Source organism: Colletotrichum navitas (assembly GCF_030913465.1).
Source record: "Colletotrichum navitas strain CBS 125086 chromosome Unknown LY79scaffold_19, whole genome shotgun sequence".
In the NCBI taxonomy this organism is placed as follows: domain Eukaryota; kingdom Fungi; phylum Ascomycota; class Sordariomycetes; order Glomerellales; family Glomerellaceae; genus Colletotrichum; species Colletotrichum navitas.
In genome coordinates, this window is record NW_026850565.1 from 50,211 (window position 1) to 76,326 (window position 26,116).

The 26,116-nt window shown below is 57.4% G+C and overlaps 10 protein-coding genes and 1 non-coding gene across 11 annotated transcripts; 7 read left to right on the top strand and 4 right to left on the bottom strand.

Annotated features, from left to right (window-relative positions):
• The first annotated feature begins 232 nt into the window (after positions 1-232).
• Positions 233-1,752, top strand: LY79DRAFT_548888 (uncharacterized protein). Its single transcript, XM_060557427.1, has one exon. It carries the CDS (start codon positions 274-276, stop codon positions 1,627-1,629), a length of 1,356 nt encoding a protein of 451 aa, XP_060415673.1. The 5' UTR covers positions 233-273; the 3' UTR covers positions 1,630-1,752.
• Positions 1,753-3,027, bottom strand: LY79DRAFT_548889 (ribosomal recycling factor). The gene is made up of 2 exons (XM_060557428.1): positions 2,849-3,027; positions 1,753-2,787 (listed from the first exon to the last, which is right to left on the bottom strand). Exons 1-2 carry the CDS (start codon positions 2,914-2,916, stop codon positions 1,962-1,964), a joined length of 894 nt encoding a protein of 297 aa, XP_060415674.1. The 5' UTR covers positions 2,917-3,027; the 3' UTR covers positions 1,753-1,961.
• A 287-nt stretch (positions 3,028-3,314) lies between these two features.
• LY79DRAFT_t85 lies at positions 3,315-3,388 on the top strand. The gene has a single exon. It is a non-coding gene; the product is annotated as a tRNA-Val (tRNA).
• A 223-nt stretch (positions 3,389-3,611) lies between these two features.
• Positions 3,612-5,824, top strand: LY79DRAFT_130990 (uncharacterized protein). The gene is made up of 3 exons (XM_060550852.1): positions 3,612-3,788; positions 3,861-3,909; positions 4,044-5,824. Exons 1-3 carry the CDS (start codon positions 3,727-3,729, stop codon positions 5,556-5,558), a joined length of 1,626 nt encoding a protein of 541 aa, XP_060415675.1. The 5' UTR covers positions 3,612-3,726; the 3' UTR covers positions 5,559-5,824.
• Positions 5,825-6,090: 266 nt separating this feature from the next.
• On the bottom strand, positions 6,091-10,078 carry LY79DRAFT_668506 (AAA domain-containing protein; the record flags this gene model as incomplete). The annotated part of the gene is made up of 2 exons (XM_060563538.1): positions 6,091-9,810; positions 9,875-10,078. 2 exons carry the CDS (start codon positions 10,076-10,078, stop codon positions 6,091-6,093), a joined length of 3,924 nt encoding a protein of 1,307 aa, XP_060415676.1.
• Positions 10,079-13,576: 3,498 nt separating this feature from the next.
• LY79DRAFT_548901 (GATA zinc finger protein) lies at positions 13,577-15,617 on the top strand. Its single transcript, XM_060557429.1, has 2 exons — positions 13,577-15,018; positions 15,081-15,617. Exons 1-2 carry the CDS (start codon positions 13,803-13,805, stop codon positions 15,236-15,238), a joined length of 1,374 nt encoding a protein of 457 aa, XP_060415677.1. The 5' UTR covers positions 13,577-13,802; the 3' UTR covers positions 15,239-15,617.
• A 917-nt stretch (positions 15,618-16,534) lies between these two features.
• LY79DRAFT_589053 (uncharacterized protein) lies at positions 16,535-17,655 on the top strand (the record flags this gene model as incomplete). Its single annotated transcript, XM_060560991.1, has 4 exons — positions 16,535-16,613; positions 16,899-17,096; positions 17,243-17,424; positions 17,500-17,655. The coding sequence occupies 4 exons, from the start codon at positions 16,535-16,537 to the stop codon at positions 17,653-17,655; spliced, it is 615 nt and encodes a 204-aa protein (XP_060415678.1).
• LY79DRAFT_131140 (amidase) lies at positions 17,470-20,199 on the bottom strand. The gene is made up of 5 exons (XM_060550855.1): positions 19,964-20,199; positions 19,792-19,894; positions 19,208-19,724; positions 19,118-19,134; positions 17,470-19,021 (listed from the first exon to the last, which is right to left on the bottom strand). The coding sequence occupies exons 1-5, from the start codon at positions 20,092-20,094 to the stop codon at positions 17,954-17,956; spliced, it is 1,836 nt and encodes a 611-aa protein (XP_060415679.1). The 5' UTR covers positions 20,095-20,199; the 3' UTR covers positions 17,470-17,953.
• A 1,574-nt stretch (positions 20,200-21,773) lies between these two features.
• Positions 21,774-23,830, bottom strand: LY79DRAFT_131050 (uncharacterized protein). The gene has a single exon (XM_060550853.1). The coding sequence runs from the start codon at positions 23,495-23,497 to the stop codon at positions 22,049-22,051; it is 1,449 nt and encodes a 482-aa protein (XP_060415680.1). The 5' UTR covers positions 23,498-23,830; the 3' UTR covers positions 21,774-22,048.
• LY79DRAFT_131384 (uncharacterized protein) lies at positions 23,438-24,031 on the top strand. Its single transcript, XM_060550856.1, has one exon. It carries the CDS (start codon positions 23,556-23,558, stop codon positions 23,898-23,900), a length of 345 nt encoding a protein of 114 aa, XP_060415681.1. The 5' UTR covers positions 23,438-23,555; the 3' UTR covers positions 23,901-24,031.
• Positions 24,032-24,126: 95 nt separating this feature from the next.
• Positions 24,127-24,890, top strand: LY79DRAFT_548912 (uncharacterized protein). The gene has a single exon (XM_060557430.1). The coding sequence runs from the start codon at positions 24,164-24,166 to the stop codon at positions 24,491-24,493; it is 330 nt and encodes a 109-aa protein (XP_060415682.1). The 5' UTR covers positions 24,127-24,163; the 3' UTR covers positions 24,494-24,890.
• The last annotated feature ends 1,226 nt before the right edge of the window (positions 24,891-26,116 follow it).

The window sequence follows — 26,116 nt, forward strand, 5'->3', positions numbered from 1 at the left end:
GTACAGGACAGGAGACCCGACTGACGATGGATGCCGTACCTATATCTTTTGATACTCGCCAAATCGGAGTATCCTAATGTGAAGATACATATCCTAGACCCTACAGCCTGGTTTGGTCATGACAATGTGCACATTATGATTGCCATGAGCTTTTGGCCATTCAGTAAGTGGCCTGAGGCGTTATAATACTAAGGGGGTACCTGGGCAGGTCCGTGTCCAAATCAATTGGCACCCATCCCACTCAACAGCTTACGTAACGAAGATTTTTCTCAGATGGCTCCTGAGATTGATGATTTTAGCAAGGACGCTCACCACCACTTTGGACAGACAACGATCGCGGATCTGCCGCCCCCAATCCGCCCAAAAATGCATCAGCAGGCTCTGCGATCGGCCGGCAGCCGTATAAAGCCTGAAGTCGTCGCCATCAAGACATGCATCCGAACCTTTTCCACTACGCAATTGCGCGCCGCAGACGAACCCTCCTCCGACAACAAGGGCAATGGCAGCGTTGCCCCTTTCAAGAGAGGGCCCCTCTCGACCGGACGAGAGCGATCCCGCGCCGCGTCTAGTGAGATTGGCCAGCTTCTAAGAGGCGGACCCCGTTCCGGCGGAGCAAGCAACAATGCGGCCGGCGGCGACGCGAAACCCAATGTCGTCGGTATCAGGACCCTGCCCAACCGCGGCGGCCTCGGCGGAACCAATTTCGTGAAGTTGCCGCAGGCATTCGGGCACGGCGGACGCGGCGGACGCAACCTCCCCTCGGGGTTCTCCGAAGGACCTAGCCGGGGCGGCTTCGGCGGCCGTGGACGTGGTGGCTTCGGTGGACGTGGTGGCTTCGGCGGACGAGGCGGCTTTGGGGCCCGTGGGGGAGGGACAAGAGGACGCGGAGGCCGTGGCGGCGGCGAAGGCCGTGGCGGCCGCGGCGGCCGAAAACCCACAAGAGAGGGCGAGGACTGGACCAACGAGGAGGATAGGAAGGCCGACCGCGCCTCGGTGTACGAGCGCTTCTTCCGCCCCGAGACAGCGGAGGAGCACACCTACATCCGGGCGCGCGACCAGAGGTTCCTGCCCGAGGCCTTCACCCCCTCCGTGAGCGTCGAGGGGCTGCTGGGGTTCACCCCGTCCTTGCCAGTAACCAGCGCATCATCTGCCGTCGCCGCGCCGGCCGCCGTCATGCGATCCCTCCGCGATGTGGCGGGCGGTGCGCACTACACGCCCGACCACTGGTCCAACACGCAGCGCACGACAACGGATCTTATGCTCCAAGACAAGGGGACGTACTTCTTCAGCGACCTAGCCGAGAGAGACAAATTCCTCGGGGACGTGCGGGCGGCGCCCGAGGACGATGCGGCAACGAGCGCCAAGGTCAACGCCTTGCTGGCCACGAAGGTCGAGGAGGGCGCGAGCCAGGCCCTGCGGGAGTACATCATCGACCGCGTCGTCAAGGGACGGCATGTGACACCCCAGTTCGTGGAGCGGGGCAGCCGGGACCCGGTGAACATGGCGAGGGAGTCGCACCTGGTCAACGAAACATACAGGGAGGTCGATGGGCGCAAGTTTGACGGCAAGATTGCGGCGTTGGTGGCCAAGGGTATGCCTGCTGCTAGGGACAAGACCGCGAGTGCTTAAGGACCTTTCCAACACAATTGTAACCACATAAACGTATGCAGTGGACGAGCGAGTCGAGGAAGACGAGCATTGTAGGATTAGAGGGGAGAGTTGAAAAAGACACAAAAAAAAGTTGTACATTTAGATGCAAAAGTCTCTTCTACTGTACACTATAGACCGGACGTTTCAAGCCTTTTTTTGTTTCTTTCTTTCCTGCCATGCATACCTTGGTAACAGGGGCAGAAAAGATGCCCCGTTTCACAACATTCATGTACATGGCGCTCCCGCGTTCGAGGGAGGGTTTCTCCAGCTGTGAGAAGAAGGACCAACTGAGAATTCGTCAGAGATCAGCCTCAGCCCTGGATCTTCCTGACGGCCTGCTGCTCCGCCGCGTCGACGACCTTCATCTCCTTGTCCTGCAGCTTCTGCAGCTCCTTGTCGGCCCGCTTCTTCAGGTCGGGCACGATAGCCCTATCCTTCTGCCACTTGGCGTGGACCTTCTTGCGCTTCTCTGTGACGGCGCGCATCTTCTCCCGCCAGGCCTGGGCGGCGTCCTTGGCCCGGCGGACGACGGCGTCCTTGTTGGTCGCCTCGACCTTGAGGACGAGCTCGAGCTCGTTGTCCGGGTCGCGCTGCGGCTGTTGGTTGAAGTCGGGCGAGGCCTGGACGGCGGCCATGACGGGCTTGATGTATTCCTTCTCGTGGAGGAGGAGGGAGACGGTACGGCCACCGGGCCGGGGCACGATCTCGGCTAGCTCACGGAGGGGGTAGGTCGTCGGGTCCTTGCGGTTGGGCTGGACGGCCAGGGCGCCGATAGCGTCCGGGGAGAAGCGGTCGCCAGACTGGAGCAGCTTGAGGACCTCGGTGTGGTGGGCGGCGAGGGACGCGAGACGCGAGGCGACGTCGGCGAAGTTGAGGGGGTCGGCCGGGTCGGGCTTCGGGTGCTTGGAGCCGGGGAGGTCGTCGTGGTCGGCATCGTCGACGGTGTGGGAGGTCCGAGAGACGATCTCAGCCGAGTCGTAGGTCGGAGACTGCCGGGACTTCCTCTTCTCCTTCTGGAGAGGGGCAGAGTGCGAGAAGGGGCGTGTCGCGAGAGGGGCTGCGGTCGTCGTCGTCCTAGTCGGCGCGAGGGCGTCGGACGCTGTGATCAGGCGGGCCGCGAGCGGCGCCTGCGCCTGGCTGTGTCTTGGTCAATTGGGGGTTTTCCTTGTCTGCGCGGGATCTGGGAGGAGGGAACCACCTTCGAGAAGCTTGTAGAATGCCATTGGCGCCATGTAGGAGCGATCTGGGTGCGCGGAGACCTCGCATGGTGTGCTGTTGCGGTGGTTTTGGTGTTTTGTTTGCGGGAGAGCTTTTGGAGCTTCTCGTTTTGCTCGGCGTGACGTCCGTACCGAGCTCGGCTGGTGGGTACCGTGCGAAGCGGGTCATCATTGGGCGACGAAAAGTGCCCACTTCGCTGAATACTGCTCTCTATCCGTTCTTTCACCTGCACTTCGAACCAACTGCTCCAGGTGAGATAAAAAGCACAAGCAAGATGGAATACATCTTGAAGTATTTAATGGTGCTTATCCAATTATTTTAAAGGGTGGTTTGTGGCGACCTTAGCTCCAAGATCTGGAGGTACGTGAATCCTCTCCCTCGGCCATTGCAGATCGAAATTAGATGTATACATATATCAGGACATGCCTGAATTTCACAAGCAACACGGTCGATTGGCCCAGCGGTTCAAGGCATCTGCTTTACACGCAGAGGATCGCAGGTTCGATCCCTGCATCGATCATGATATCTATTTTTGCATTTCCAACACACCTAATGGTTTTGCGCTCCGCAGCTGTTTTTCTGCAATTGATCATTGCTGAGGAAAGAGCACTGGCCGGATGTGCCTAATCCTTTCTCCATTGCTACTTCGATTAGTGTTCCCTCTCCGTTCTTAAGCCGCTCATTTTTTCGGGGTCTATCATTTTTGGATGCGAGGGGCGAATTGTAAGCGTATCTCCCGCCCTTAGCACCACCCTCTGTTCCTGCCGGTCGCGCTTTTTCACAAGCACGCGACGTCAGTGGGAGGAGGCTGACCATTCATCCACCACCAACTCTCCCGACACCCGCAAACCCGCCAAAATGGAGATTGAGGTCGACGAGGACCTCTTGCGGACGGTCGCGACGGGTGGCCAAATGGATTAGTATGTCGGAAAGAAAAACGCCCCCCTGTCTCGTCATCCTGATGCTCAGCTGCTAACCACGAGCTGCAATAGCGGTCTATGGCCCGCCCTATCGCAGGGAATCATCTCGAGGCTAGATAAGGTACGTCCGCCACGTCCATCTCCCCAACCATCCCGTCTCGAATCGACCGGCTCGTCCGAATAACTCCATGGCCGCACATGTTTGGAAACCTTCTGGGTAGGGCGCGCTCACCAGTTCGCATCGCGAATGTCTAGATCGCCCATAATGAATTTCCTATTCCGAACCTGCCCACCCCTCCTCAACCAATTAACGCGTCAGGTCAACAACCGCGACTCCTCTCGCCGCTCCCTTCCTCCTCCATCGAACCCGCCAGCAGCCTGCCCTCCTCGCAGGACGCCGACAAAGAGAACAGCAAGTCCAAAGTCCCGTCGTCATCGACGATCCCCGTCGTAAGCGAAGCCGCCAACACTGCCGCCGATGCATCATCTGCCGCCGCCGCCCCGGGGTCTCTCCCCGCCCAGATCGTGGCCATGCTCGAGGAGATCAACACCGTCCTGTCGACCTTTCCCAAGTACCCGCCGCATACGATCCAACGCCTTGCCGAGCTTGTGCTCGAGCCGCGCCGCCATTACCGCCACCTAGCCTCGTACCTGCACGCCGTCGACCGTGTGGTTCACGTCACCAGCGGCGCAAACACCTACCCGCTCCCGCCGGCCATCCCGGACATGTCCACCATGACCCTGCTGTCTAACGGCGGCGCTAATGGCCAGGAGAACCCGGCCGCGGCCGTGGCCTGGAGCAACTCGACGAACTCGGTCGCCTCAACCGTCGGCACGGACGAAGCTCTCGGTGGCGCCCTACTAACCCCGATTCCCTGGCTCACCCGCCGTGGGAGCCCGGGATCTTCCTCACCGGGCTCTTCCAATGGGGGCGGCCCGGCCGAGATCCGCACCGAGTCGACAGAGACCATTGACGGTCCTAATGGCGTCGGCAGTATCGAGACGGTCAGCGTTAGCGTCAACGGCATACCGTCCATGGGTGCGAGCAACAGCAACCGCGCGATAACACAAGGTGAGTTACTGCGACAGGAGCAGGAGCAGGGCGTCGTTCCAGTCAACCAACTAGTGCGACAAGCAGAAGAAGCACAGCATGCCGCCGCCCTGCGGAGCGGGGACGACGGCAGAGCCGCCAGCCCCGAGCGGCAGGACCAGGAACAGCAGGGGCGGGAGCAGGACACCGGCGCCGAAGAAGAGAACGAGGTTCCGCACGCTCGCGGGCCCGAGGAGATTGGCGTCGGCGACCTCGGCCCGCAGAGTGAGACGACAAGCTTCACCAGCGGCGGACCCGGCCTCGAGATGCAGGGCATCGACGTCGAGGCCGCGGTGGGCCGAAAGGCCGAACAGACGCACACCACGCCCTCGCTCGAAGACGCGGAGAAGGAGAACACCGCCACAGCCGCCACGGAGGAAGAGGGGCCTGTCGAGGCAGCCGTCGACGACGCGGCGTCCGATACGAGCGCCACGTCGCATCCGAAGCGCGACGCCGACGAGGAGCTCGACGGCCTCGCGAGCAAGAAGGTCAAGGAGCATGAGGGCGACGTGGCTGGGGGCGCGCCAGAGGCCTCCACGGCTGACTCGCCGGGGAAGGGTAAGAAGGAGGAGGAGGAGGAGGAGGGCAAGGCGGTGAAGGACGGGACCGTGACGGCTGGAGCCGAGACCGCCGCAGCTGAGCCCGACACGAAGACGGAGGACACCGCGGCGGACAGTTGAGGGGGGTGCGTCGTCGCACGTTTGATGTTTTACTAGGGGAGTTGTCGCCGCGTTACGTGTTGGGGGGAGAGACTATGATACCATGAACCGCTTCCACCGGACCCTCGCCAACCCCCCGTTTCCTATCGAGCTCGTTCCCGAATCGCTGAGTGTCGTGAATATATGTTTTTTGGCGCGTTTAGTACAAATGTACATAGTGAAAACGGACACGCAACGTGATTCGACCTACCCTCTTGGCTTGGAGCAAGAAGGGGTTTGGGGATACAAAACATTACAAAACGGCGTGAAAGTAAAAGTTTTACCAGTCGATGAGGTGTCATTGTGCAAAGGCTCAAATGCTGGGATTTTGGCACAAGTAGGCCCTCTCCACTAACTACATGAGCAATTAGGTATGTGGCATTGAAGGCAGAAAAAACAAATAACCCCCCTCCATTCCAGACGCCGTACTTGTCATGATCCACATCGTAAAAGCGAGCCCACGGATTCCCCAATCGCCAACCCAGCGCCCGCGTACACCCCATCATGTAATGCTTTACAAAACCCTCGTGATGCTCTCCTTCGTAATGACGCTGTTCTGCTTGTCGTCCCTCCGGACGCGGAAGAAGCTGTCGCAAAAGTCGTTGCAGCGCATGTGCCGCAGGAACTCTTCGTCGTGGGTGATGACGATGAGCTGGAAGTTGCTTTGGGCTTGGCGGGCCTTGATGATGGCGTGCAGGCTCTCGGCTAGGCTCTTGATGTTGTCCTTGTCCAGGTTGGTCGTCGGCTCGTCGAGAGCAATGAGGCCGCAGTTGACGCCGAAGCTCTCGGCTAGAGCGAGGCGGATGATGATGCTGGCGAGCACCTTCTGGCCTGCCGAACAGCGGCCGCGCATATCCATCTCCGTGTCTTGCTTGACCATGCAGACACGGTAGTTGTACGAGCGCCGGCCCGTCGTCGCGTTCTCGTTGTCGGAGCGGATGAGAATCGTGTCAATATCGGTGCCCTGATACGTGCTCTGCCACAGTTCGCCGGCGATGCGATTGACCTCCTCCATCTTCAGGCTGTGATATCGCATGATGGCCGTGTCCAGGGCCGAGATGTACCGGCCCAAGTCTTCGATGGCTGCCTTGGTCGTCTCGACCTTAATGTGCGACTCGCGGTATTTCTTGGCAGCGCTCTTGTACTCTTGCTCCCACTCGAGTAGGAGCCGCTCGAGTTCCTCGTCCTTGGTCTTCATCTGACCCATGATGGAGCCGCGGTCGGCAACCAGCCGATTGTGGCGGTTTTCCAACTGTTTCGCTTCGGTGATCAGCGTCCTGTAGTCCTCGTCGGCGTCGCGGGACTCCAGCTCCTCGATGTCTCGACGGAGGATCTCGAGCTGCAGCAGATTCTGGCGGTACTTCAGGTTGTTGCTGATGTTCTGCTTCTTGCGGTCGCCATTGTCAATGTCCTGCTTCAGCTTATTGGTTCGCACAGTCAAGTCCGAGATTTCCTTGTCCAGCGAAGCAATCGACTTCTCAAGACTCGCGATGGCACGCTGATTCGCTGCCAGATTAGAGGGGCCGCCGCGGTCAATGTAGTCTTGGATGTCGTTCTCGACCATCTTCAGCTCCGTCACCGAGTCAGCAACTTTGTCTCGCTCTTCGGCAATAGCCTGCTCCTTTGCACGACCACGCCGCAAGGTGTCGTCTCGGACTGATCTGGCCTCAGCGATCTCGGGCTCGATGGATTCCAATTCCTGATCAGCTCGGCTGATCAGATCTCGCTGATGGACCTGGTCCTCCTTCAGGGTCTGGATCTGATTTTGGAAGTCCTTCTTGCGCTCCAATTGATTGAGGGCCTTGCTCAGGTTGTTTCGGAGCTCACTCTTCTCCAGCTCGAGCGAGTTGATCAGGTCCTTCATCCGTTGGCGATCTGACGTCGTCTTGGAGATTTTGTTCTTCATTGATCTGATTTGCTCGTTGCAAGACGCTTGGAGTTCGTGGATCTCGTCGGCGCTTCTGCTGACCGTGCCGGACGACTGTTGAGTCATAATTCTGTCGACCTGCGCCTCGGAGTCCCTGATGTCCTTGAGGGCTTGGGTGATGCTGATGACGGTCTTGTTGAGAGACTCAATATCGGTCAGCTTGCCTTCCTCAGCACTGACGATGGCATCGTGCTCCTCCAGCTGTCGTTCCAGAGTTTCGCATTCAGACGAAAGGAAAGCAACCTCTTCTTCCACAGAAGGGAGCTCTGCCATCAGTCTCTGGTATGTCTCGTACTGCGCCTTGACCTTGCGCAGGGAATCAAGTAAGGCAGTGGAGTTGGCAAGATCCTCCTCTGCTTTTTCCTTCTTGTTGGGGTCAAGGAACTTGATTAGCTTGTCTGAGAACCGAGACTTAGAGACATTCGATTTGTCATCGAAGCTGCGGTCGCAAAGTCGACACTTGTTCTTCTCCAGCAGGGTCTTCTGGCAGCCGCGGTAGTAGTCTGCCAGGGCGTCCAAGAGGCTGATATCGGTGGCGTATGTCTCCACGTCCTCTTCATGCATCTTGACTTCTTCCTCGTAGTCATCGATGGTGGCACCGTCTCGGACCGCCTGCAAGGCACTGACGACGGCAATGCGGCAGCGCTGTGCTTCATCTGAATTTTTGGCGCCAACATCTTTGGCATTCTTCAGTCTAAAGTCAACCTTCTGCTGCTTGTCCCTCACCGAATCCCGCTTCTGGCGAGCTTCGGCGACAATCCTGTTTTGGTGCTTCAAGGCCTCGTGGAACTTGGCTTCGAGGGTGTCTGTCTGCCATGCGGTGCCAACGTGCGTGTCCAACTTGGGCTTCCATGTGTTGGTGAGGGTATCAAGTTTGCGCTTGCGATCTGACAGTTCCTTCTTCCGCAAGTCCAACTGCGCCCGCTCAGACGCAAGCCGCGTGCACTCCATCAATTCGCGGCCAAGCTTCTCATTCTCACTCTCGAGCTGCCACAGCTTCTCGTTCTCCTGCTGAAGCTGGTTGTCGTAGTCGGCGTTGGCCAAGGACTCATTTGCCTTTTTCAGCCGGCTCTCAACATCCTCAAACTGGCTATCGAGAATGGCCTTGGCGCCCTCGTCAATGTCCAGCCGGTTAATGTCCATCTGCAAGACGTTGATTCGCTTGTCGATGGCACCCATCCGCTGCTTGGCGAAGACGCGGTTCTGAGTTGTCGTTGCCTTGCGGCCCTCGAGCTCGGTGATGACGCTCGTCGCTTCATCCAGCTCGCGCGCATTCTCTTTTTGTGTCCGATCGAGGTCGCGCTTCTTCTCGGCCAGTAGCTTTTGGATGCGCTCGTTAAAGGCCTTGATTTGAGTATCCTTGAGGTCGCCGTCATAGCCACGGAACCCGTGAAGCCCTGCGGCGTCCCGGACCAGCTGCATGCGGGACTGAAGCTGGCGTTCGTATTTGTCCTTGTCGGACTGATGCTTGCCCTGCTCTGCAAGCTTGGCAGAAAGCTCGCGACGGGACTCGGCTAGATCATTCTGCAGCTCGGCATACTGGGCCTTGTTTTCGTTCGCTTCTTCCTCGTAGAGGGCCATGCGCTCCTCGTACTGAGCGAGCGCATTCTCCAGGTACGCGTCGTCCTCGGAAAGCTCCTCAAGAGTCATTTTGATATCCGCAATGGAGCTTTCGCGATAAGCGAGCTGATCCCTCTTGAACTTGAGGTCGTTGACGATATTTAGGTAGCTGTTGGCCTGCTCGTGTTTCTCACGGATCTGCTCCTGCAGCTCTTCCATCTCGAGGGTGAGGGCGGTGCACTTTTCCCGGGACTCCTCGATATCGTTCTGCAATGCCATGGAGCGCTTCTCTGCGCGATCGCCCTTCTCTTTGTTGATTCGGTCTTGTTCCTCAAAAATTTTCAGCTTAGCCAGTTCTTCGCCCTGCTTCTTTCTGAGGACCTTGAGGTTGTCGATGGCTTTGGTATATCGCATGGCCTCAAAGATCTGGTCAAATTGCTTCTTCAGGGCGGCAGGCTCGCTCATGGGCCATAGAGACTCGTCCTGGTGGCAGAAGATGACGTAGTCGAGGATGGCTCTGGAAACACCAAGTTCCCTCGGGATGAACTCATCCATCTGGGCGACTCTGGACGAGATGACGGTACGCTCGCCATTGTTGTTGTAGACCAGTGATCCTTCGAGAGTCTTGAGAGATCGGGAGTTCTTCTTGACGGTCAACTGCAAACTACGCGTAGAGACGCACTTATGGCCACTTGTCGAAGTGAATGCAAGCTTGACCTGGGCCAGAACCTCCTTCTCACCGCACAACTAGGAAGCGTTAGCCGCAATTCACCGACGGGGATTTGCAGTGGACGGAGGGCAAGATACGAACCTTGGGGTCATGGACGAAGGCACCGCCCTTGCTGTTGGGGGGCTGTTCGCCGGTAGTGGCGTACTTGAGACACTCGATAATGGTGGTCTTCCCGGAGCCGTTGTACCCGACGATAAGGGTCAGGGGGGTGTAGAATGAAATAGTTTCGCGGCTGCCGCCAAAAGAGCGGATGCCCTGGACGGACAGCTTATCGATCTTGGACATGGCGGGCGGTGCCTCTCAGGGCCAAATGCCGGGCGAATCCAGGGCGTGTATGATTCGGTCGTGCAGGGTCAGTAGTGTCGAGGAGAAGTCTAAATGGAAGCTTAAAGGGGAGATGGCACTCAGTTTTGTGCTTCCTGGCAATTGGGTATTACCGCTCGCTGCCTTGCACCAGGCTACAATCGGTGTAGGTCGCTCGAGGTGGGCGTGGATGGAGGGTGTTGGACATGGGTGGGATTTGACGCGAGCTCTGGGGACACTGGGAATGGCACGCGTGTAGGCAACAGATGCGAAAAAGCGTGACTTCGCGCCTGACGATAAGACTTATTAAGAAGTGCCTTCCCTTCGGTGGGTGGATAATGCATGCCTACTAGGATCAGGCTCCAGGTTCCAGGCCCCCGGCTCCCGGCACACCAGGCCCCCACGGTGGCCGGGATAGCGTCGGTCGAAAGCTTGCGGGGTCTCAGCCAGCGAAATACCTATATATGGCGCAAAAACCGCGGACTGACTATTGCAACTGACGCCAATAAAGGATGAGACGGACGCCTATCCAGGCCAGCCTTTGCAAAATGCTCCTGCGCAGCTAGACGTATATCCGGTGGACAAAAGGCACAGACAGCCTCACAGCCATACGCCCCCGGTTTCCCTCCCCCCACTCTTTGATTCCGTTCCGTTCGTCCCCAAGACCCTATTGCGTCTCTTATCCGTTGTCTGAAGGAGGAAGAGCTGCGGCGTTGCAACTGCGCCTAAAGGCGCTTTATACCGAGTGGGACGAAAGGTGGCCGGCTAGACTGAGTTTCTTGCAATAGCCGGCGACAAGTTGTCAGGCAGAAGATTCAATCTGGCAATAGGGCACAAGATGCGTGAATGGAAAGTTACAGCCTAAATTGACGCAAGTCAGTCAATGACATCATGATTCAACTTTAAATAGCGTCTGCTAGCCCAAGTTCAGACCATCGTGTCAAACAAATGCCAGATGGGTTTCACCAAAGACGGAGCGAGTAGCGTACCTACGGTACCTGAGTGGAGTGGTAGTCGTAGTAATAGCAGTAGTAGTAGTAGTTGTTGTTGTTGTTGTAAAGGCAACGAAGGGGAAATCTTCAGCATCTTCACCACTCGAGCGAGGTAAAGGCAAAAAGCACGGCGCGCGCAGGGCCCGCAAGGATGGATGAATGTTAGCGTATTGGGGGTCAGTAAGTCAGCAAGCTGTCAAATCCCCACTGAGCCAGCTGCTGCGAGGTGCTTGCTAGCTGCTCGTTTAGTTTAGCTGCCGTGCCCAGGTGGGCAAGCCATTATGTAATCCTGGCTCTCCGTTCGGCGGCGAAAGCTGCGGGAGTTGGGAGCTCTGTAGGACCCTTACCAGCGGCCAGTACACATACACCACCCGCTGGATGATCATCTACTATATGTCTACGGAATACTCTGTATACCTAAAGGTGGGCGGTAGCTAGTCATGCCAGAGCCCAAAGGCGGTTGTTCTCCACCCGAGACCCGTTGTTGTATGACTCCAAACAGGACCAAATTCCACGGCGTCTTCTACTCGTGCAGAAACCTCCGGGGCATTTGCTCCGGATCGTAGCGCCCTAGCTAGCACCTCCCAGGGGAGGATCGCTGTGCGAAGCCCCTGGGGGTTCAGCTCGGAGACTACAACACCGGGTGGTGGCCCACCAGCATGGACGGCGGCGCAATGGGAGTTGGAGAATGACTAGGTAGGTAGATGGGTACTTTGAGAAGAGAATCCAAAGGGAGGCAGAGCCCAAGATATTTATTTGAAGGCCGGCGGCCAAGTGGAACAAAGGTTGCAAGACAGGCAGATAAACTAGCTAGCTTACCTAGGTACCTTAGTGCATACCGGTAGGTAATTACCTAGCAAGCAAGCAAGCAGCAGCCGGTTTTGGTGGGAATGCGAATGGATGCCTCTTCCTCCAGGGTAGGGTGTCCATTCCATCACCTGCTACTGCCACCAAATATCCATGCCCCGCGACTGAAAATTGCCATGTGCTCCATTTCCATTTTGTAGTTTCCCATCTTTTTCCTGGGTTCCTGCTTTTCCCACATCTTGTCGTCTCCCAGATTCCCACCCTACCTACTACCTAGGTACCGTACACCACGCGCCCTTCTTCCTTCCTTCCTTTCTCTCTTCCCTTCCTTCGACAACTCGAGCGCACACTTCTTCTCCTTCATAGCCCTCGTCTTTTCTCCCCCCCTTTCCTGTCCCTCCATTTTTCAACTGCGTTCCATCTCGTCCCCCGGTCCTCCGCCCCTCGCCTCGTCCCTCTGTGTCTCCTATCTTCCTCTCCTGAGGGTAGGTAGGTAGGTAATCAGACTTGGCCTCGTAGTCCACGTCCCAACCCGACTGGACCCCAAACCCAACCCAACCCAGCAGCCCGCACAGGTTGTGTCTTACGACAGTCGCAACAGCCCAAGAGAAAACACAGGGACAAGACACGAGCCTCGCCTCGTTACCACCCTCGATCAACATCAGCCCTCTCTCCCTTTCTTATTTTATTTCCTTCCCTCTCACTCACACACAACACTCAAACACACACATACACACACACACACACACACACAACCACACACACACAACCACACACACACAACCACATACGCATTCCCTCTCTCCGTCGTCTGTCAGCGCTCCGTACTGCTAGGTACTGCCGCTGCTACACTTACCACTCCTGCGCCTTGCACCGCACTACAAGGCCAACTTGCACTAAGAATCGGACTGGCCGGGTCACGTCTGTACTAGCAGCAATCCAGTTCGGCATTTTTATTGTGGCAAACGCCCATCGGCTAGGATTCTCTCATCATATCAGACTCAAATCTGTCCCGCGCTCCTGTCGTGGCCGGTTTCTTTCCTCTCTTTCCATCGTTCGTTCAGTTGCATTCACCACGCATTCGGGTATCGACCTCAAAATCGACATTCGTTCCTGTCCCGGTGAGCAGAGCAGTATAGCCAGAGACATGGAAGAATAAGCCGGGTACCATTCGATGTACAACGCCCCGTACTCGCCCGTATCTTTTTCTTTTCTTTTCTTCGTTAGGTACTCTTGATCTACCGTGAATCTAGGTCTCGTCGGACCCAGTTCCAACTCTCCGTGTCAGTTCACGTCACCCAGCCCCTCTCCTTCGAAACGCCTCGACTGCATCCGCTATCGCGGGCTCGCCTTCGGGCTTCGTCGGCGTGGCCGCGGCTGTGGGCGCTGTCCCGCTGCACCACGGGCGCAACGAGCATATCGCACTTTGCGTTGCAAGCAGCAAAAAGAAAAGAAGAAAACAACGCCCCCAACAGAGTTGCAGTGCCGTATCGTGAGCAGACCACCTTCCGCCTCGAGGAACACCATTTGCTCCCCCCAATACCAATATCGAATTACGGCGCAAACCGTCGATGCCTTTGTTAGAAGCCGTCGGGCTAGTATCGGATCTTTACCGCCGCAACCATGTCCCACGGACCCCCTCAGCCTCCCCCGGTCAATTTCTTTGGCTTCGGGCCCCAAGATGCACTTTCTGCCTTCGATGCTGTTAGTACCCCCCGCCAGCTTCCCTTGCCTGGTCCTAATCCGATACGTGTACACTGTCTGTCTACTTCACTTTCCCATAACCGCCTCGCTTCCCTCTTGTTTCCCCCTTCCCGACCCGCCGACCCCCGGCGCATTCCTCTTCAGACCCCACACAATCTCCCGCAGACCGCCCCTCCCCCCTCCCTCTACGTCGCGCTGACAGAATGCAGATGGCTGAAGCCGACCCCAACATCATGTCCTCTCTCCTGGACCCGACAGTCTACGGGAGCTTTGACGCCATGTCTATGAGCGTCGACAACCCCCACGACGACGGCACCATGTCCGCCTTCAATTTTGTCGGCAACACCCCCATGCCTGACGGCCTCGGAGACGAAACACCCTCCATGAGCAACAATTATTCAAACAATGGCGACGATGCTTCTAGCGTTGTCGGCGGGGGGCCTCCACCGGCCGGTGGCATGAATGCGCAGTCTTTGCAGCAGGCCGGCAGTACCCTGACCGAGTTCACAAAGAGGCGCAACTGGCCCGCAAAAGTCGTGGAAGAGCTCAAGGACTTTCTTCAAATACTCGACGCCAACGGTCGCCTACGATACGTCTCGCCCAGCATCTTGAATCTGACGGGCTACGCCGCCGAAGAGATCACCGACACTTTCCTCAAGGACCTGGTTCATCCAGACGACGTCGGCGTTTTTGTCGCCGAGCTAAACGAGTCCATAGCCTCAGGGAACCCCCTACGCCTGTTCTTCAGGCTCAAGAAGAAAGATGGCAAATACGCCATTTTCGAGTCGGTAGGCCATGCGCACATCGCTGCCGCCAAATTTGCGCCGAATCCCCACAACCAATCTCCATTCTGCCAGGCGGTGTTCATGATGTCGCGCCCGTACCCAACAAAGAACGCCGGCCTGCTGGACTCGTTTTTGGAACACAAGATCGAGAATGAACGCCTGAGGAGGCGCATTGCCGAGCTGCGCCGGGAGGAGGAGATGGAGAACGAAGAGTCACAACGGCAATGGATGCAGAGCCAGGAGGGCAGGTCAGACATGACGCCGTCGGAAACCACAATGACGTCCGCCCCGAGCCACGCGTCTCGCAACACGGAAACGGGAGATAGGTCGTCGGCCCTCAACGTCGCACTCACGCGTGAGGCTCTGGAAGGCGTCGCAGGAAGCCGCCCGGACTCGCTGAAGGACAAGATGGCCAGGTACGAAGGGGGGGCTTCGCACACGGACACCATCGAGATGTTGACTGGGCTGAGGTATATCGAGGGTGAAAGAAGTCGCGGCATCACGACAGGCAACGCAAGTCCAACATTGATCAAGGGCGACGCCGGCATTGCCATTCCACTCGACCGGGACCCTCGGACAGGCGACAAAAAGAAGAAGCTCAAGACTTCGGAGGAATACGTCTGCACCGACTGCGGTAAGATCCAGTCCAATTCCAGCTTTGTGCTACTCTGTGCACATCCTAACCACGATAATCAGGCACCCTGGATTCCCCCGAATGGCGTAAAGGCCCAAGTGGGCCAAAAACACTATGCAACGCCTGCGGCCTTCGGTGGGCCAAGAAAGAGAAGAAGAACAGACACAACGGCAACAACTCCAGTCATCAGGCGGGCTCGTTACAAGTCGAGCATGGCTGAGGTTAAGTTTTGATGAGTAACTGTCGGCGCATTGGTCGACAGATGCCCTAGAGGGCTAGGCACGGCTCTCCCATGACCTCACCCGGCTGGAGTGGGCATCTGGAAGACAGCATGGCGCAGACTACTATTACATTGACGAACATATGGCTGTATGCTGCTTTTACGTTGTTATTGATTTGCAGCAACCGAGATACCTGGATACGACTGGACAATGGGACACACGGGGCGAGGCCTTCGGATCAGCAGTTTCGAGAGAGCGAAATTCAAGCCATGTTGCTTTCATTAGCCGGCGAGCCATCCACCGAGTCAGGTACAGTTGACGCGGGCAGCGGCTCGGGCGGGAACCACTGGATGTGTTGACCTATTTTCTCCTCTTTTTTTTCTTCTTTTTTTTTTTTCTGCCGTTCAGCCGGCGGTCCGCAAAGGCCCTCGGCCAGAAAGATCAGCTCCTACGGAGTGCGAGATGAGTGATATCCAAATGCGTGTGCGTGCGTGTGCGCTTCGCCTAGATACTTCGCCTCGGCGACACTTTGTGGCCCACAATCGGATTGCCTCACTTGCGCGCGCGCACGCGCACTTGCCGGCTTGTAGTGACACGCGAGGCTCGTATGTTTCCTAAAACTTGATGTATGCCCTATAAACCAGTTCTGGACCTGGCTGGGTAGGCTCCGACTTTGCACCCGAGACAGCTCAGGCCATCCCAGCCGGGAGGGATCTTGATTGGATGGTCAGAGCTTGTGATGCGAGTGCAACCTGGACCTGTTGATTGTCAACAGGCTCCAAGTGGGTACTTTCGACGATGCTTGGTACTAATACGGACACATCAGATGTGGAGAGGGAGGGGCACGATAAACTGCCAGGGGTCCAACTCACAAGCTCTGCCGAAGTCAAGCACCGTGGGGGCAAGCACTAAAAGCCTACGACTTATCGGGCCGTCGCGTGTACTGACCATCCGCACCGACGATATGTGCGATCTGTGGCAGCTAGAGATGGGTTTGAGGCCCCCTGGACAGCTGGCTCAGCTGCATCGTCCAGGTTATCGATTGTGGATGTGAAATGGCAAGCCACCAGGTCATTGGACGCCGGTCCGATGTTTTGGCGTGCATGGCCAACTCAAGGCTCCTGAGACAGTTGATCGCCCGCCGGTGATGCGGAGACCTACATGTCTCTCCTTTTTTATCTACAAGAGCTCTCAACCTGGTCCTCTTCCTAGACCCTCCTTCCTTTTCTTCATTCATCTCAACATATCCAATACACCTATCTCAGCATACTCAGCCCAAACTCGCCGTCTTCATCATGGACAAGATTATGAATGCCGCCCAGGAGTACCTTGAGAGGGACGACGACAGCAAGTCCAAGCAACAGCAGGGCTACGGTATGTCCTGAACAAGCTTTCCTCCCCTCTTTTATAAACTACCCCGCCATCCCCTTCTACTCTTCCTACCCCGCGCGTCCCTGATGAAAGCTCCGATTAACAAATATCTTAACAGGCCAATCTCTTCCTGGTGGCGACAGTAGGTTTCACCCTTCTCAAATCGAACAAACCTTTTTTTCCTTCTTCGCTGCTCTACAACAGGGAGCGTGCCTGGTTTCATGATTGGGAAACAGAGGGGAAGCCGAGTCGACGATGCGCTGACGTTCTGGGTGCGTCCGTAATTAGAATCTCACGGCGGCAACTACCCCGCGGGCGGTGGAGCTTTTGCCGACGACGACGACGACGACGATGATTATCGTCACGCCGCCAACGAGGCTTCACGCCACGCGGGTTCCCATGGTGATACGGACTTGTTCTCAAGTGTGCTGAGCGCTGTGACGCAGAAGAAGGCACAGCTTAGAAACGAGGACATCGACGAAGATGGTATGTTTCTTGTTTCTTCTGTTTCTACCAACACCATACTGCCTCCCTCTGCTGCCTTTTTTGAATCATTGCAAAGAAGATGGTGAAATTTTTATCGTATGACGGATGGGTCAACATGCGCTTACGTATTTTGTTACTTGCTCCAGACGCCGTGAAGAAGCACAAAAAGTTCTTCGGCGGCGACGATGACGGCGAGAAGGCCGACGACAAGGGCCTCGGTGTCGCAGCAGCGATGCAGGCACTCAAGATGTTCTCGAGCGGTGAGACGGGCGGCCAGAAGCAGAGCCAGGGCGGGTTCGCAGGTCTGGCCATGGCCGAGGCCAGTCGGGTGAGTTGGCGTGTTCCCATCCCGGCAGGTTACACAGATGAAACGGACAACAGCTAACACAACGTCCCCCTTTAGCTTTTCGACCAGCGCCAGTCGCAGGGTAAGGTCGCCGACGGCACGAGCAAGGAGTCGGCCATTCAGCAGGCGGGCGAGATGGCACTCAAGATGTACTTCAAGAGCCAAGGCCAGCAGCAAAGCGGCATCATGGGCTTGGCGTCCAAGTTCATGTAGACGCGACAAAGAAGGGCACTGTTGTTGTCGTGAACCCAACTATACGAATGACGAATCCAGATGCGTTTTCTTGACTGATCACTGGCTAGGGAGGTTTCCAGTTTCGGGCTGGGCATCCAAAACCCCCCCCGCCGCGATTATTCAAGGTACACCAGATAGATAGACAAGAACCTTGACGATTATGATGCTTCCTTTCTTCTTCGCCCACACCGCCTTCTCTACCCCTCTCCTTCTTTCTGGACCCACCTTTGCTTTTTTCCATGATCCGCGAAGATCGGTGTTCCCTCATGTTGTGATGTTAGATGTTCTTCTTGGCCTCGAGACCGCCGTTCTTGGTGACCTCGATTACGTCCACCCACCCCTCGGGTCTCTGGCGGCCCTCCTTGATGAGGTACGTCTCGGCCTCCTTGGCCCATTCGAGGAGCTGCTCCTCGCAGCCCCACTCGCCCATGGCCATCAACCCGACGGGCACCTTGCCCTTACCCTGGACGGGATCCACGTAGCCGATGGGGGCCGTGACGGCGGGGCAGCCACTGACATTGGCGACAAAGACGTAGCTCATGTTGGCGATGGTCGTATTGGCGTCCGAGACGCCGTAGGCATCGTCGCCGGGCTGGCGGGGCCAGCCCGGCAGCGGAGTCGTGGGAGTGACGACGAGCATGCCCGGGTTCTGCTCAAAGAGGAAGGCCAGGTGCTTCATTAGCAGATCGCGCAGCTGGGCGTACTTCATGTAGTCGCCGGCGGGGGTCTGGGTGCCGACGGACATGGTGATGGCGTTGACGTGGTTGATGAGAGACTGCCACTGCTCCGGGTCCGGATGGCGGTGGCGGGCGAGATCCTGCATCTCGGTGATGCAGGTGGCCGAGTGCATGAGCTGGATCTCGCGGAGGTAGGGAATGCGGATGGGGACGGTGGCGTAGCCCTGGGAGGTGAAGTGGTCGACAGCGCGGCGGCAGACGGCGGTGACAGAGGGCTCGGCGTGGGACCACCAGGCTTCGTCGATGGCGATGATCTTTTTGGGGGGAGAGTGCGACAAGGAGGGCGGGATCGAGGGCGTGTAGAGGCCCTGGATAGGGTCGTCCGGGTTCGGGCGCGACATGATGCGGTAGGCGATGGTGAGGTCGGCGACGGTGGCGGCGAGGGGGCCAACGACGCAGACGGAGGTGTTCATGGTACAGGCGCGGTGGTGCGAGGGCTTGAGGCCGTAGGCGGAGTTGAAAGAGGCGGGAATGCGGATGGAGCCGCCGGCGTCGGTGCCGATGGAAATGGGGACAATGCCCGCGCCGAGGGCGGAGCCGCCGCCGGAAGAGGAGCCGCCCGGGTAGTAGGACTTGTTGTGCCAGTTGGTAGGGGTTCCCCATCGAGGCTGCAAGGGTTGGTCAGTATGTGTTGGAGGGGGAAGGGGGTCAGAGTGAGGTTCTCTCCGGCGTCTTCTCTCGACGAAACGGGGAGTTTCACTTACGTTGCAGCCATTGGTGTCTTGGGAAGGGGCCTGGTCAGCTTTAATGATACGCAGATGGGAGGAAAGGGGGGGGGGAGAACGAGTACATACCGCCGCCCAGCTCATGCATGGCGTTCTTTCCCAGCACGATGGCACCAGCTGCCTCGAGCTGGCGAACGGGCCATATGGTCTCTTCGGCGGGCTTGAACCACGGCAGGTCGGGACGGTACTGCATGCCGTTGTGGCTGACGTAGCCCTTGACGTTAATGTCATCCTTGACACCGATGGGCACGCCGTCGAGCGGGCCCAGGGGTTCCCCGCGGCGCCAGCGCTCCGTGGAGGCGCGGGCGGCGTCGATGGCGAGGTCCTCGCGGCCGTGAGAGGCGACCCAGGCGTTGGCATAGGGGCCCGTCTCTGGAGGTGGATGGCCCTCGGCGCGACGGACGAGGGGGAGGAGGGACTGAACTACGTCGAGCGGGGTCGCGGCGCCGGAGGCGTAGAGGGCGTGGTAGTCGGCGCTGGAGAGGTAGCGGGAGGGCTGATCCTGGGGCGCCGGCGTGGTGAGTTCTGGGGTCAGGGGAAAGGGGTCCGGGTGGGTTCCGGATTCAGAGAGGACGAGGACGTCGGGCTGGCTGGTGTTAGTGAGGCCACACGAGGGCTGGGGTGGCGCAAGAGAGGGTGAGGGGAGACGGAACCTGGAAGCGGTATCGGTAGTCGACGAGGCCGGGCAAGTCTCTGATGGAGCCGAACTTTGCGTTGCGCCAGAAAAAGCGTTGGACCGCGCCGGAGTTTGCGACGCTGTTCCATTGTCAGTAGATGAAGGCCGCGGGGGGCGTGATGGCGGGAAACGACGAAGGGAGTACTCACAGTGCCGAGCCCACAACAAGAGGCCAACCGCGGAGGACAGGGTTCTGATCCTCCTTTGGCGTCTCCGAGTTTTCCTGGGCCGGCGCCTCGCGGGCACCGGGATAGTTGGCGTATCTTTGGTTAGGGGCCATTATGTGTGTAGTAGGGCCGTCGGTAAAGGCGACCAGTTGCGGTGGTACGAAGCGGACACCGTGGCGAGCCTGAAGACTTGTGCAGCGTCAATCAGAATAGCCAGTGTGTGTTTCTGAAAGGAAGGAAAGGCCCAGAAGGGAGAGAGGTCAAGTCAAATGGAAGCTGGACGGCAATTATCCGATGCCGGTTGGAGAAGACCCTTGCGAAGGTTAGAGCTCGGCCTGGGCTGCTAGCAGCAAAGTGTTTGGAAGTTCGGGGAGGGTTGACGGGGCTTCTTGTTTCCTCCCTCTCTCGGTGCTTTTCCTGGTCTGCTTCAAATAGTGCACACGGAACACACGGACGGTGAAGGCGGTTGATTTCGGTGCTAGTTGAAACGCAACGGGTTGGGACCAAGGAAGCGCGATCAGCTGCGGGTGAGCTGCGAGTGTGTCGTCGGCGGTGATGAGTGTGAGTTCATGCGGGCTTCTTACCTCAGAGAAGCTCGGATCAGCGACGGGGGTAGAGCTTCTTAGCAGATGTGGGGGGCCGGCCCCATAGTTCGGCAGGTGAGACGCGGATGGGCTGGTTATCGAAGCTTGCTTCACGGAAGGGGTGGATGCGACAGCCTCCGTGCCTCGGCATCTTTTGGCGATGGAGGGGGGGTCGCGGGAATTCGCTGGAGGCATGCGAATATTCCCTATCTACGAAAGTGTGCCTCTCACTGTCTCAATGACATTGCCGTCATCGAGCTCGGATTCCGTTTGCTGTGCGAGGCAGAGTGGACCATCCATCCCATCGTCCACCCGCCAGCCAAGATTTGAGAAGGGCAAGCGAGTGATTGTTCAATGTTCTATTTAAGTATCTAACGCAGCGCAGATCTCCGCGCTCGGTTCCCCGGCTGCATTCGCCCGGGCTCTTCTCCTAGCAGGCCCATCCGCAAAACAATTCCGACATGTTTTGAGAATATTCCGACTTCCCCGCCGCCATCCCACCAGGGCTAAGCTAAAAAAATATGACCCCTGGGGACGATATCCAAAGGAGCCTCATCTACTTCTTCCGCAAGGGAGCGGACGTCAAGCTCCGACCAGCAAACGATCGCACAGGAAACCATAGAGGGGGAAGAGAAGAAAGAGACAGACAAGACAGAGGTAAGGGACGAGGAAAAGGAGCCAAATCCCATTGTTGACTCTTTGTATTTCTACATACGGCCGCGCTGTCCCGTGGGAAGCAGCTGTTCCTGGCCAGGCATGCCATGCCCATATCGCTCGCTCTCGTAAACCGAACGCCTTCCCTGAATCAGAAATTGCTCTCCCAAAACCCGCAGGCCGAGAGAGTTCGCTTCCCATTGTTTTGTCCAAGCCGGTTACCACCACGGCTGCCAAACGAGTGAATGCCCCCTTCCTTTCCTGAGGAGTGTGCGTCATACCGGAGAGAAGGAAATAAAACAAAAAAACCAAAGGTCCTAAACGCCATGCCGATCCAGGTTCCGTAGAAACGAAGGAACTAAGAAGAAAAGGAAGGCCCGTTTTTTTTTTTTTCTTCTTTGCTCATCTGCCCATGTCCAGTAATTCGTCTCAATGCTGGCCATGATCGTGTGGATGAAGACGGTAAAAGAAGATGACTGTTGAATAAGCCCTGGCCTCTGAAAGGGCATCTGGTGGTGTCGTGAAAGCGAGGCAGGGCGGTTGCGTTGTGTTACGTTTCCGGGGTGTCTGGGTATATCGTGTGAAAGTGAAATGGAATGCGACAAATATACCTCTGTCGACTGAGTGCTATGAGAACCCGTCATCTCAGTCACGCTGAGTGCCTTTGCGTGTACTGGGCTGTGATACTTTTGAGGATATGTATTGCCATGACGGACGTGGGCAGTTTCCCCAGGGAAACAGACCCCTTTTGATGGGGCCGGCCGTCAAGATAAAAAAAGATTTATGTCGAAAGGCCCAACGAAGCTCAAGGTAAGGTCGAAGAAGGACCTTACTTCTTGGCCATATTATCATGCAGTCGCAGAATTCTAGTCCGAAACCACAAGACGAAGCTCGTCCAGGCGCCCTGCGTCTTGCGCTTGGCAGTCAGGGAGCGGCGGGGTCCCTCGAACATGACCTCGTCGGCCACAGGAGCCTGGCCCTGGTCAGTGCTCTCGTAGTTGCGGCTGGCAAACCCGACACCACCACGGTTCTCGGCAGCTCCCATGGCCAGCTTTTCGGCATCGGGGGCCGTCCTCTTACGACTGATGGAAGGTCGGATTATGTCGCTGGAGCTGTTGCGGGCGCTGTGGGAGAAGCTCTGCTTGCGGGCGGCCTCTTTTGCCTCTCGCTTCATCATCAGCTGCTGCTCGCGCTCATGGCGCAAAGCCTCCTTGATGTCGGCGCGCTCTCGCTTGCGCATCTCCTCCTTGTCCCTCTTCTCGTTCTTCAGGCGTTCCTTCTCCTCCCAGCGGTGGCGCTCCAGTCGGATGCGCTCCTGGTGGTAGTTGGAGTCGAGGTCGGAGCGCGAACGCAAACGGAAGCCCTCCAAGGAGGTGCGCAGGGGAGACATGGCGGTTACTGATGTTGAGGGAGATGCTGAAGATAGAGGCGAGAGCACCGGTGCCGTGTTGGACACAGTGGAGTCGGAAACCCTGCCCGAATGTTTGATGTCCGAGTGGCTCGAGACGTGTGCGAGCCGAGAAGAAGCTGCGTTGGAGTTTGTACGGCTGGTGTTGATGCGCAATGAGGGGGGCCCGGTGTGGTTATTGATGTCGGATAGAGACGAGGTGCGACTGGCCAGTGAGGGTCGGCGGGGGTAAGACGATGATGAGGGGTTGCTAGTGATGGGTATCGACGAGGAGACGGCGGTGTGGTAATTGCTGCGATGGTGTAGGTAATGCTGGTCCAGCAGGTCGTCGTCGTCGTCCTCGGTGATTGTCGGGGAGTAGTCGCGGGGTCCGGTGGCTCCGGGGTTGGCGTTGCTGTTGCTGTTGCTGTTGCTACTGCTGCCGCCGTGTTCGATGCTGGCGAGCGAATTGGCGTAGGACAGGGGCGGTGTCGAGGTGCGCGGCGTCTGCTGGAAGGGATGGACGAAGCTGCCGCCGTTGCGGTGGCCGCTGCCGCTGGTCGCTACACTGACGTGGGAGGTGCCACTGGTCGAGCGAGCGTGCGAGAAGTTGCTCCTTCCGTTTCCGATGCTGCTGCTGTGGCTGAGTTCTGTCGCCGAAATACTGAAGCTGACGTCCCTTCCCCCGAAAGACCCTTCCCTCTCTCTTCCTAGACTTCCACCATAATGCCCAAACGTTGTCTGCTGCTCATCCCACCCTCGATCAAGGTCCAGAGAGTTCTTTTCCGAATGCGACAGCTTTTTCAATATCGGCTTCACCACCGGCTTGCTTCGCGTCTTGGAGAGCTTCCCTGAGCTCGCCGCGCCCGTTATATCCGTATATGAAGCCATCGTTGGTTGACGTCCCCCACACGAGCCGCGAGCCGCGCTACAAACGTTGCACTCTGGGATGGGTTTCTTTCTCCTTTTGTTTTTCTTCTTCTTTTTTTCTCTTTCTGCTCTTCTCTCCTCGTTTTCACGCCCAACTACCACTGTGCGGACGGCGTCCTGCTCGTTTCGATTGCAGTCGTGTGCTGTCGACTTTGCACTTGTCGGTTCCCAAGCGGGGGTTGTCCAAGTGGTGATGGTGATGGCAGGCTGCCAGACCAAGAAGCTGCCTCCACCATGCAGGCCGAGGCCGCAGACCGCACCCCAGTCTCAGAGACGCCTCTCTTACAGCGATTATGACCACCGGGCACGATGCATGGATCGAGGCAATGGAGGTGCGAAACAACGACGAAGGCGGCGGCAGTGATGGGTTCGATGCTGGAAACGACGACTAGCAACGCGTGTGTATGTGTACTTATGTGTGCATGTGTTTGTGTGTACGGTTGTGCTCGTGGTAGTGACAGTGAGCCGGCTTTAAACCCACAAGGACGGACAAGCGGCGGTCATGTCATTCAACATACGGTGAGAGTTGGACCCAGGCGGGAGGGGGGAGCGAGATGAGCGGCGCCGGGGTTGTTATCTAATGGGCGAGGCGAAAGGTGGGAGCGACAGGCTGACTGACGCAGCGGAATGGGCGGAGTCCCTAGGCCGATGCGATGGGATGGGATGGGATGGGAAAGGATGGGCGACGGGGGGAGAGCGTGTGGCTGCCGTCTGGGCATGCCTCACCTTTTCGTTTTCAGCACACACTGCCCACCGCTACACCGATTCAGTAGCAGCTGGCTCGACCCGAGTGCGAAAGACGTAAGTCAGCTCAGCTGCACCGTCGTCTCCCACTCGAGCTGTCGCTGTCGCTGTTGCCGTTGGTATTGGTGTTGCTACTTGGTCGTGCTGCAAATGGTAATGCCCCCAGCAATGGACGACGACTTTGACCGACCCCGGCAGAGAAACAAGGTGTGAGGGAGGGGAGGGAAAACGAGAACGGGGGGGAAACGAGAAACAAGACACCACCCACCACCCACCCCCCTAAGCAGTTGCACAAGGGCCACCGTCCACCGGCCGCTTCGGCAACAGAACAGGCCACCGCCAAAGTGCGCCGAGTATCCGCAACCCGCTTGGCCACGCCTGGTTCAGCCTCGTTCCTTTCTCAACTGGCATGGAGCACGTGGGGGAACCAAGAAGATGCGCCCGGATCGAGGACATCGAGCAAGACGGGTAAGACTTTGACCGAGAAGAAGGAGGGGTAACCTTTCTAAAGCGGGAGCAATGGCGTGGCGTCGTTTGGGGCCTCTAGGCGGCTGGCTTTTAAGGTTGCAGTCTCTCAGGGCAAGCCCAGACGGCTTGGTGTTCCAGAGGTTGCTTCCGGCGTGTTTGGTCCAAAGAATCCAAACGAATACTTTTTTTCTTCCCTCGCTCAAATGCTGCTGGGGCGACTAGGTTGGGTTTGTTTACACTACGACAAGGTAATAGTGTTTTGTTGATGCTGCGCCTTTTTCCCAAGGGTATGTCCTCCACCACCCAGGAGGTACCAGTGAATTGAGTGGAAAGGCGGGCTCATGGACCTCAGGTGACCGAATGAGAAGCCCAAAGACTCGGGGCGGAAGACTGGAGAAACCAAGACTAACGAAAAAATATCTGGGTCTTGCTCCGGGGGGAGGGGGGAGCGGGGGCAGACGGGGATTCGACGTCGCGCCGACGGCAAAGAAGGAAGCAGGGCAAAACAAAACTGTGCAAGCTATGAAAGGAAGGGGACTTTGTCGGTTCAGTGTATCCGTATCCGTAGGGACTACGCGACCACGAGCAGCGATGCAAGTCGTGGTGGGGGCTGGTTATCCAGAGTCACCACAACAAGCATTGGCATTGGCATGGGCTGCCTCTATCGATGACCTGCTTGACGCCGCATGCCGAGCGCAGTCGCGCAAGAGAGCATGACCTACATACACCAACAAGCCTATCCGCCCAGTATCCGGACGTGCCGCACACAGGCACACAGGCATACGCGCGCGTGCGGTCGAGGGGCGCAGACGCGGATGCAGACGCAAGCACAGTACTCCGTACGGAGTACTGCGTCTGGCAATCCCACGTTACCCTACGACATTGTCAGGCCAAGGCCGAAGCAGCAATGGAACAGTAGCAGTCCCAAAACTCCAGAGAGAGGAAGACGGTCTGAGACTGAGCGGAACGACTTGGGATGGACGCGGCTTGATCAACATTGGCAGCACCCAGTACGGATACACTGCCCGAACGGCTTCCTGCGCACACAGGCATAACCTTACACAAAGACTTTGGGAGACACAAGACGGTTGGCAGGCCATCCCCTTCTCGGACTGCCCTGCTTCGGTTCAGTCTCATCTATAAAAAAAAAAAAAAACACACACGGCGGCTCGCCGATGATCATTTCCAACTCGCCATGGCGGATTCAGAAGGAGATAGAAAAGTTTTCCGTCCAAGATTCTGTTTGCGGATGTCAGGTACCAGAAACTCCTCATCGGCTGTCACCGTCAAAGGGGACAAAAGAAGTCATGGAGAGAGAAAACGCAAACTAACAAAACACAGTCCGTCTGGGGGACATAACTTGACCCC

Excerpts from the sequence above, each read along its gene's own strand:
- LY79DRAFT_548888 (XM_060557427.1), top strand. The coding sequence starts at position 274 with ATGGCTCCTGAGATTGATGATTTTAGCAAGGACGCTCACCACCACTTT.
- LY79DRAFT_548889 (XM_060557428.1), bottom strand. The coding sequence starts at position 2,916 with ATGCGAGGTCTCCGCGCACCCAGATCGCTCCTACATGGCGCCAATGGC. Across the intron at positions 2,788-2,848 it reads ATTCTACAAGCTTCTCGAAG|CCAGGCGCAGGCGCCGCTCG; the intron begins GTGGTTCCCTCC and ends ACCAAGACACAG.
- LY79DRAFT_130990 (XM_060550852.1), top strand. The coding sequence starts at position 3,727 with ATGGAGATTGAGGTCGACGAGGACCTCTTGCGGACGGTCGCGACGGGT. Across the intron at positions 3,789-3,860 it reads ACGGGTGGCCAAATGGATTA|CGGTCTATGGCCCGCCCTAT; the intron begins GTATGTCGGAAA and ends GAGCTGCAATAG. Across the intron at positions 3,910-4,043 it reads TCATCTCGAGGCTAGATAAG|ATCGCCCATAATGAATTTCC; the intron begins GTACGTCCGCCA and ends GCGAATGTCTAG.
- LY79DRAFT_548901 (XM_060557429.1), top strand. The coding sequence starts at position 13,803 with ATGCAGATGGCTGAAGCCGACCCCAACATCATGTCCTCTCTCCTGGAC. Across the intron at positions 15,019-15,080 it reads ATACGTCTGCACCGACTGCG|GCACCCTGGATTCCCCCGAA; the intron begins GTAAGATCCAGT and ends CACGATAATCAG.
- LY79DRAFT_131140 (XM_060550855.1), bottom strand. The coding sequence starts at position 20,094 with ATGGCCCCTAACCAAAGATACGCCAACTATCCCGGTGCCCGCGAGGCG. Across the intron at positions 19,895-19,963 it reads CTTGTTGTGGGCTCGGCACT|CGTCGCAAACTCCGGCGCGG; the intron begins GTGAGTACTCCC and ends ACAATGGAACAG. Across the intron at positions 19,725-19,791 it reads ACTACCGATACCGCTTCCAG|CCCGACGTCCTCGTCCTCTC; the intron begins GTTCCGTCTCCC and ends AACACCAGCCAG.
- LY79DRAFT_131050 (XM_060550853.1), bottom strand. The coding sequence starts at position 23,497 with ATGGCTTCATATACGGATATAACGGGCGCGGCGAGCTCAGGGAAGCTC.
- LY79DRAFT_131384 (XM_060550856.1), top strand. The coding sequence starts at position 23,556 with ATGGGTTTCTTTCTCCTTTTGTTTTTCTTCTTCTTTTTTTCTCTTTCT.
- LY79DRAFT_548912 (XM_060557430.1), top strand. The coding sequence starts at position 24,164 with ATGGGCGGAGTCCCTAGGCCGATGCGATGGGATGGGATGGGATGGGAA.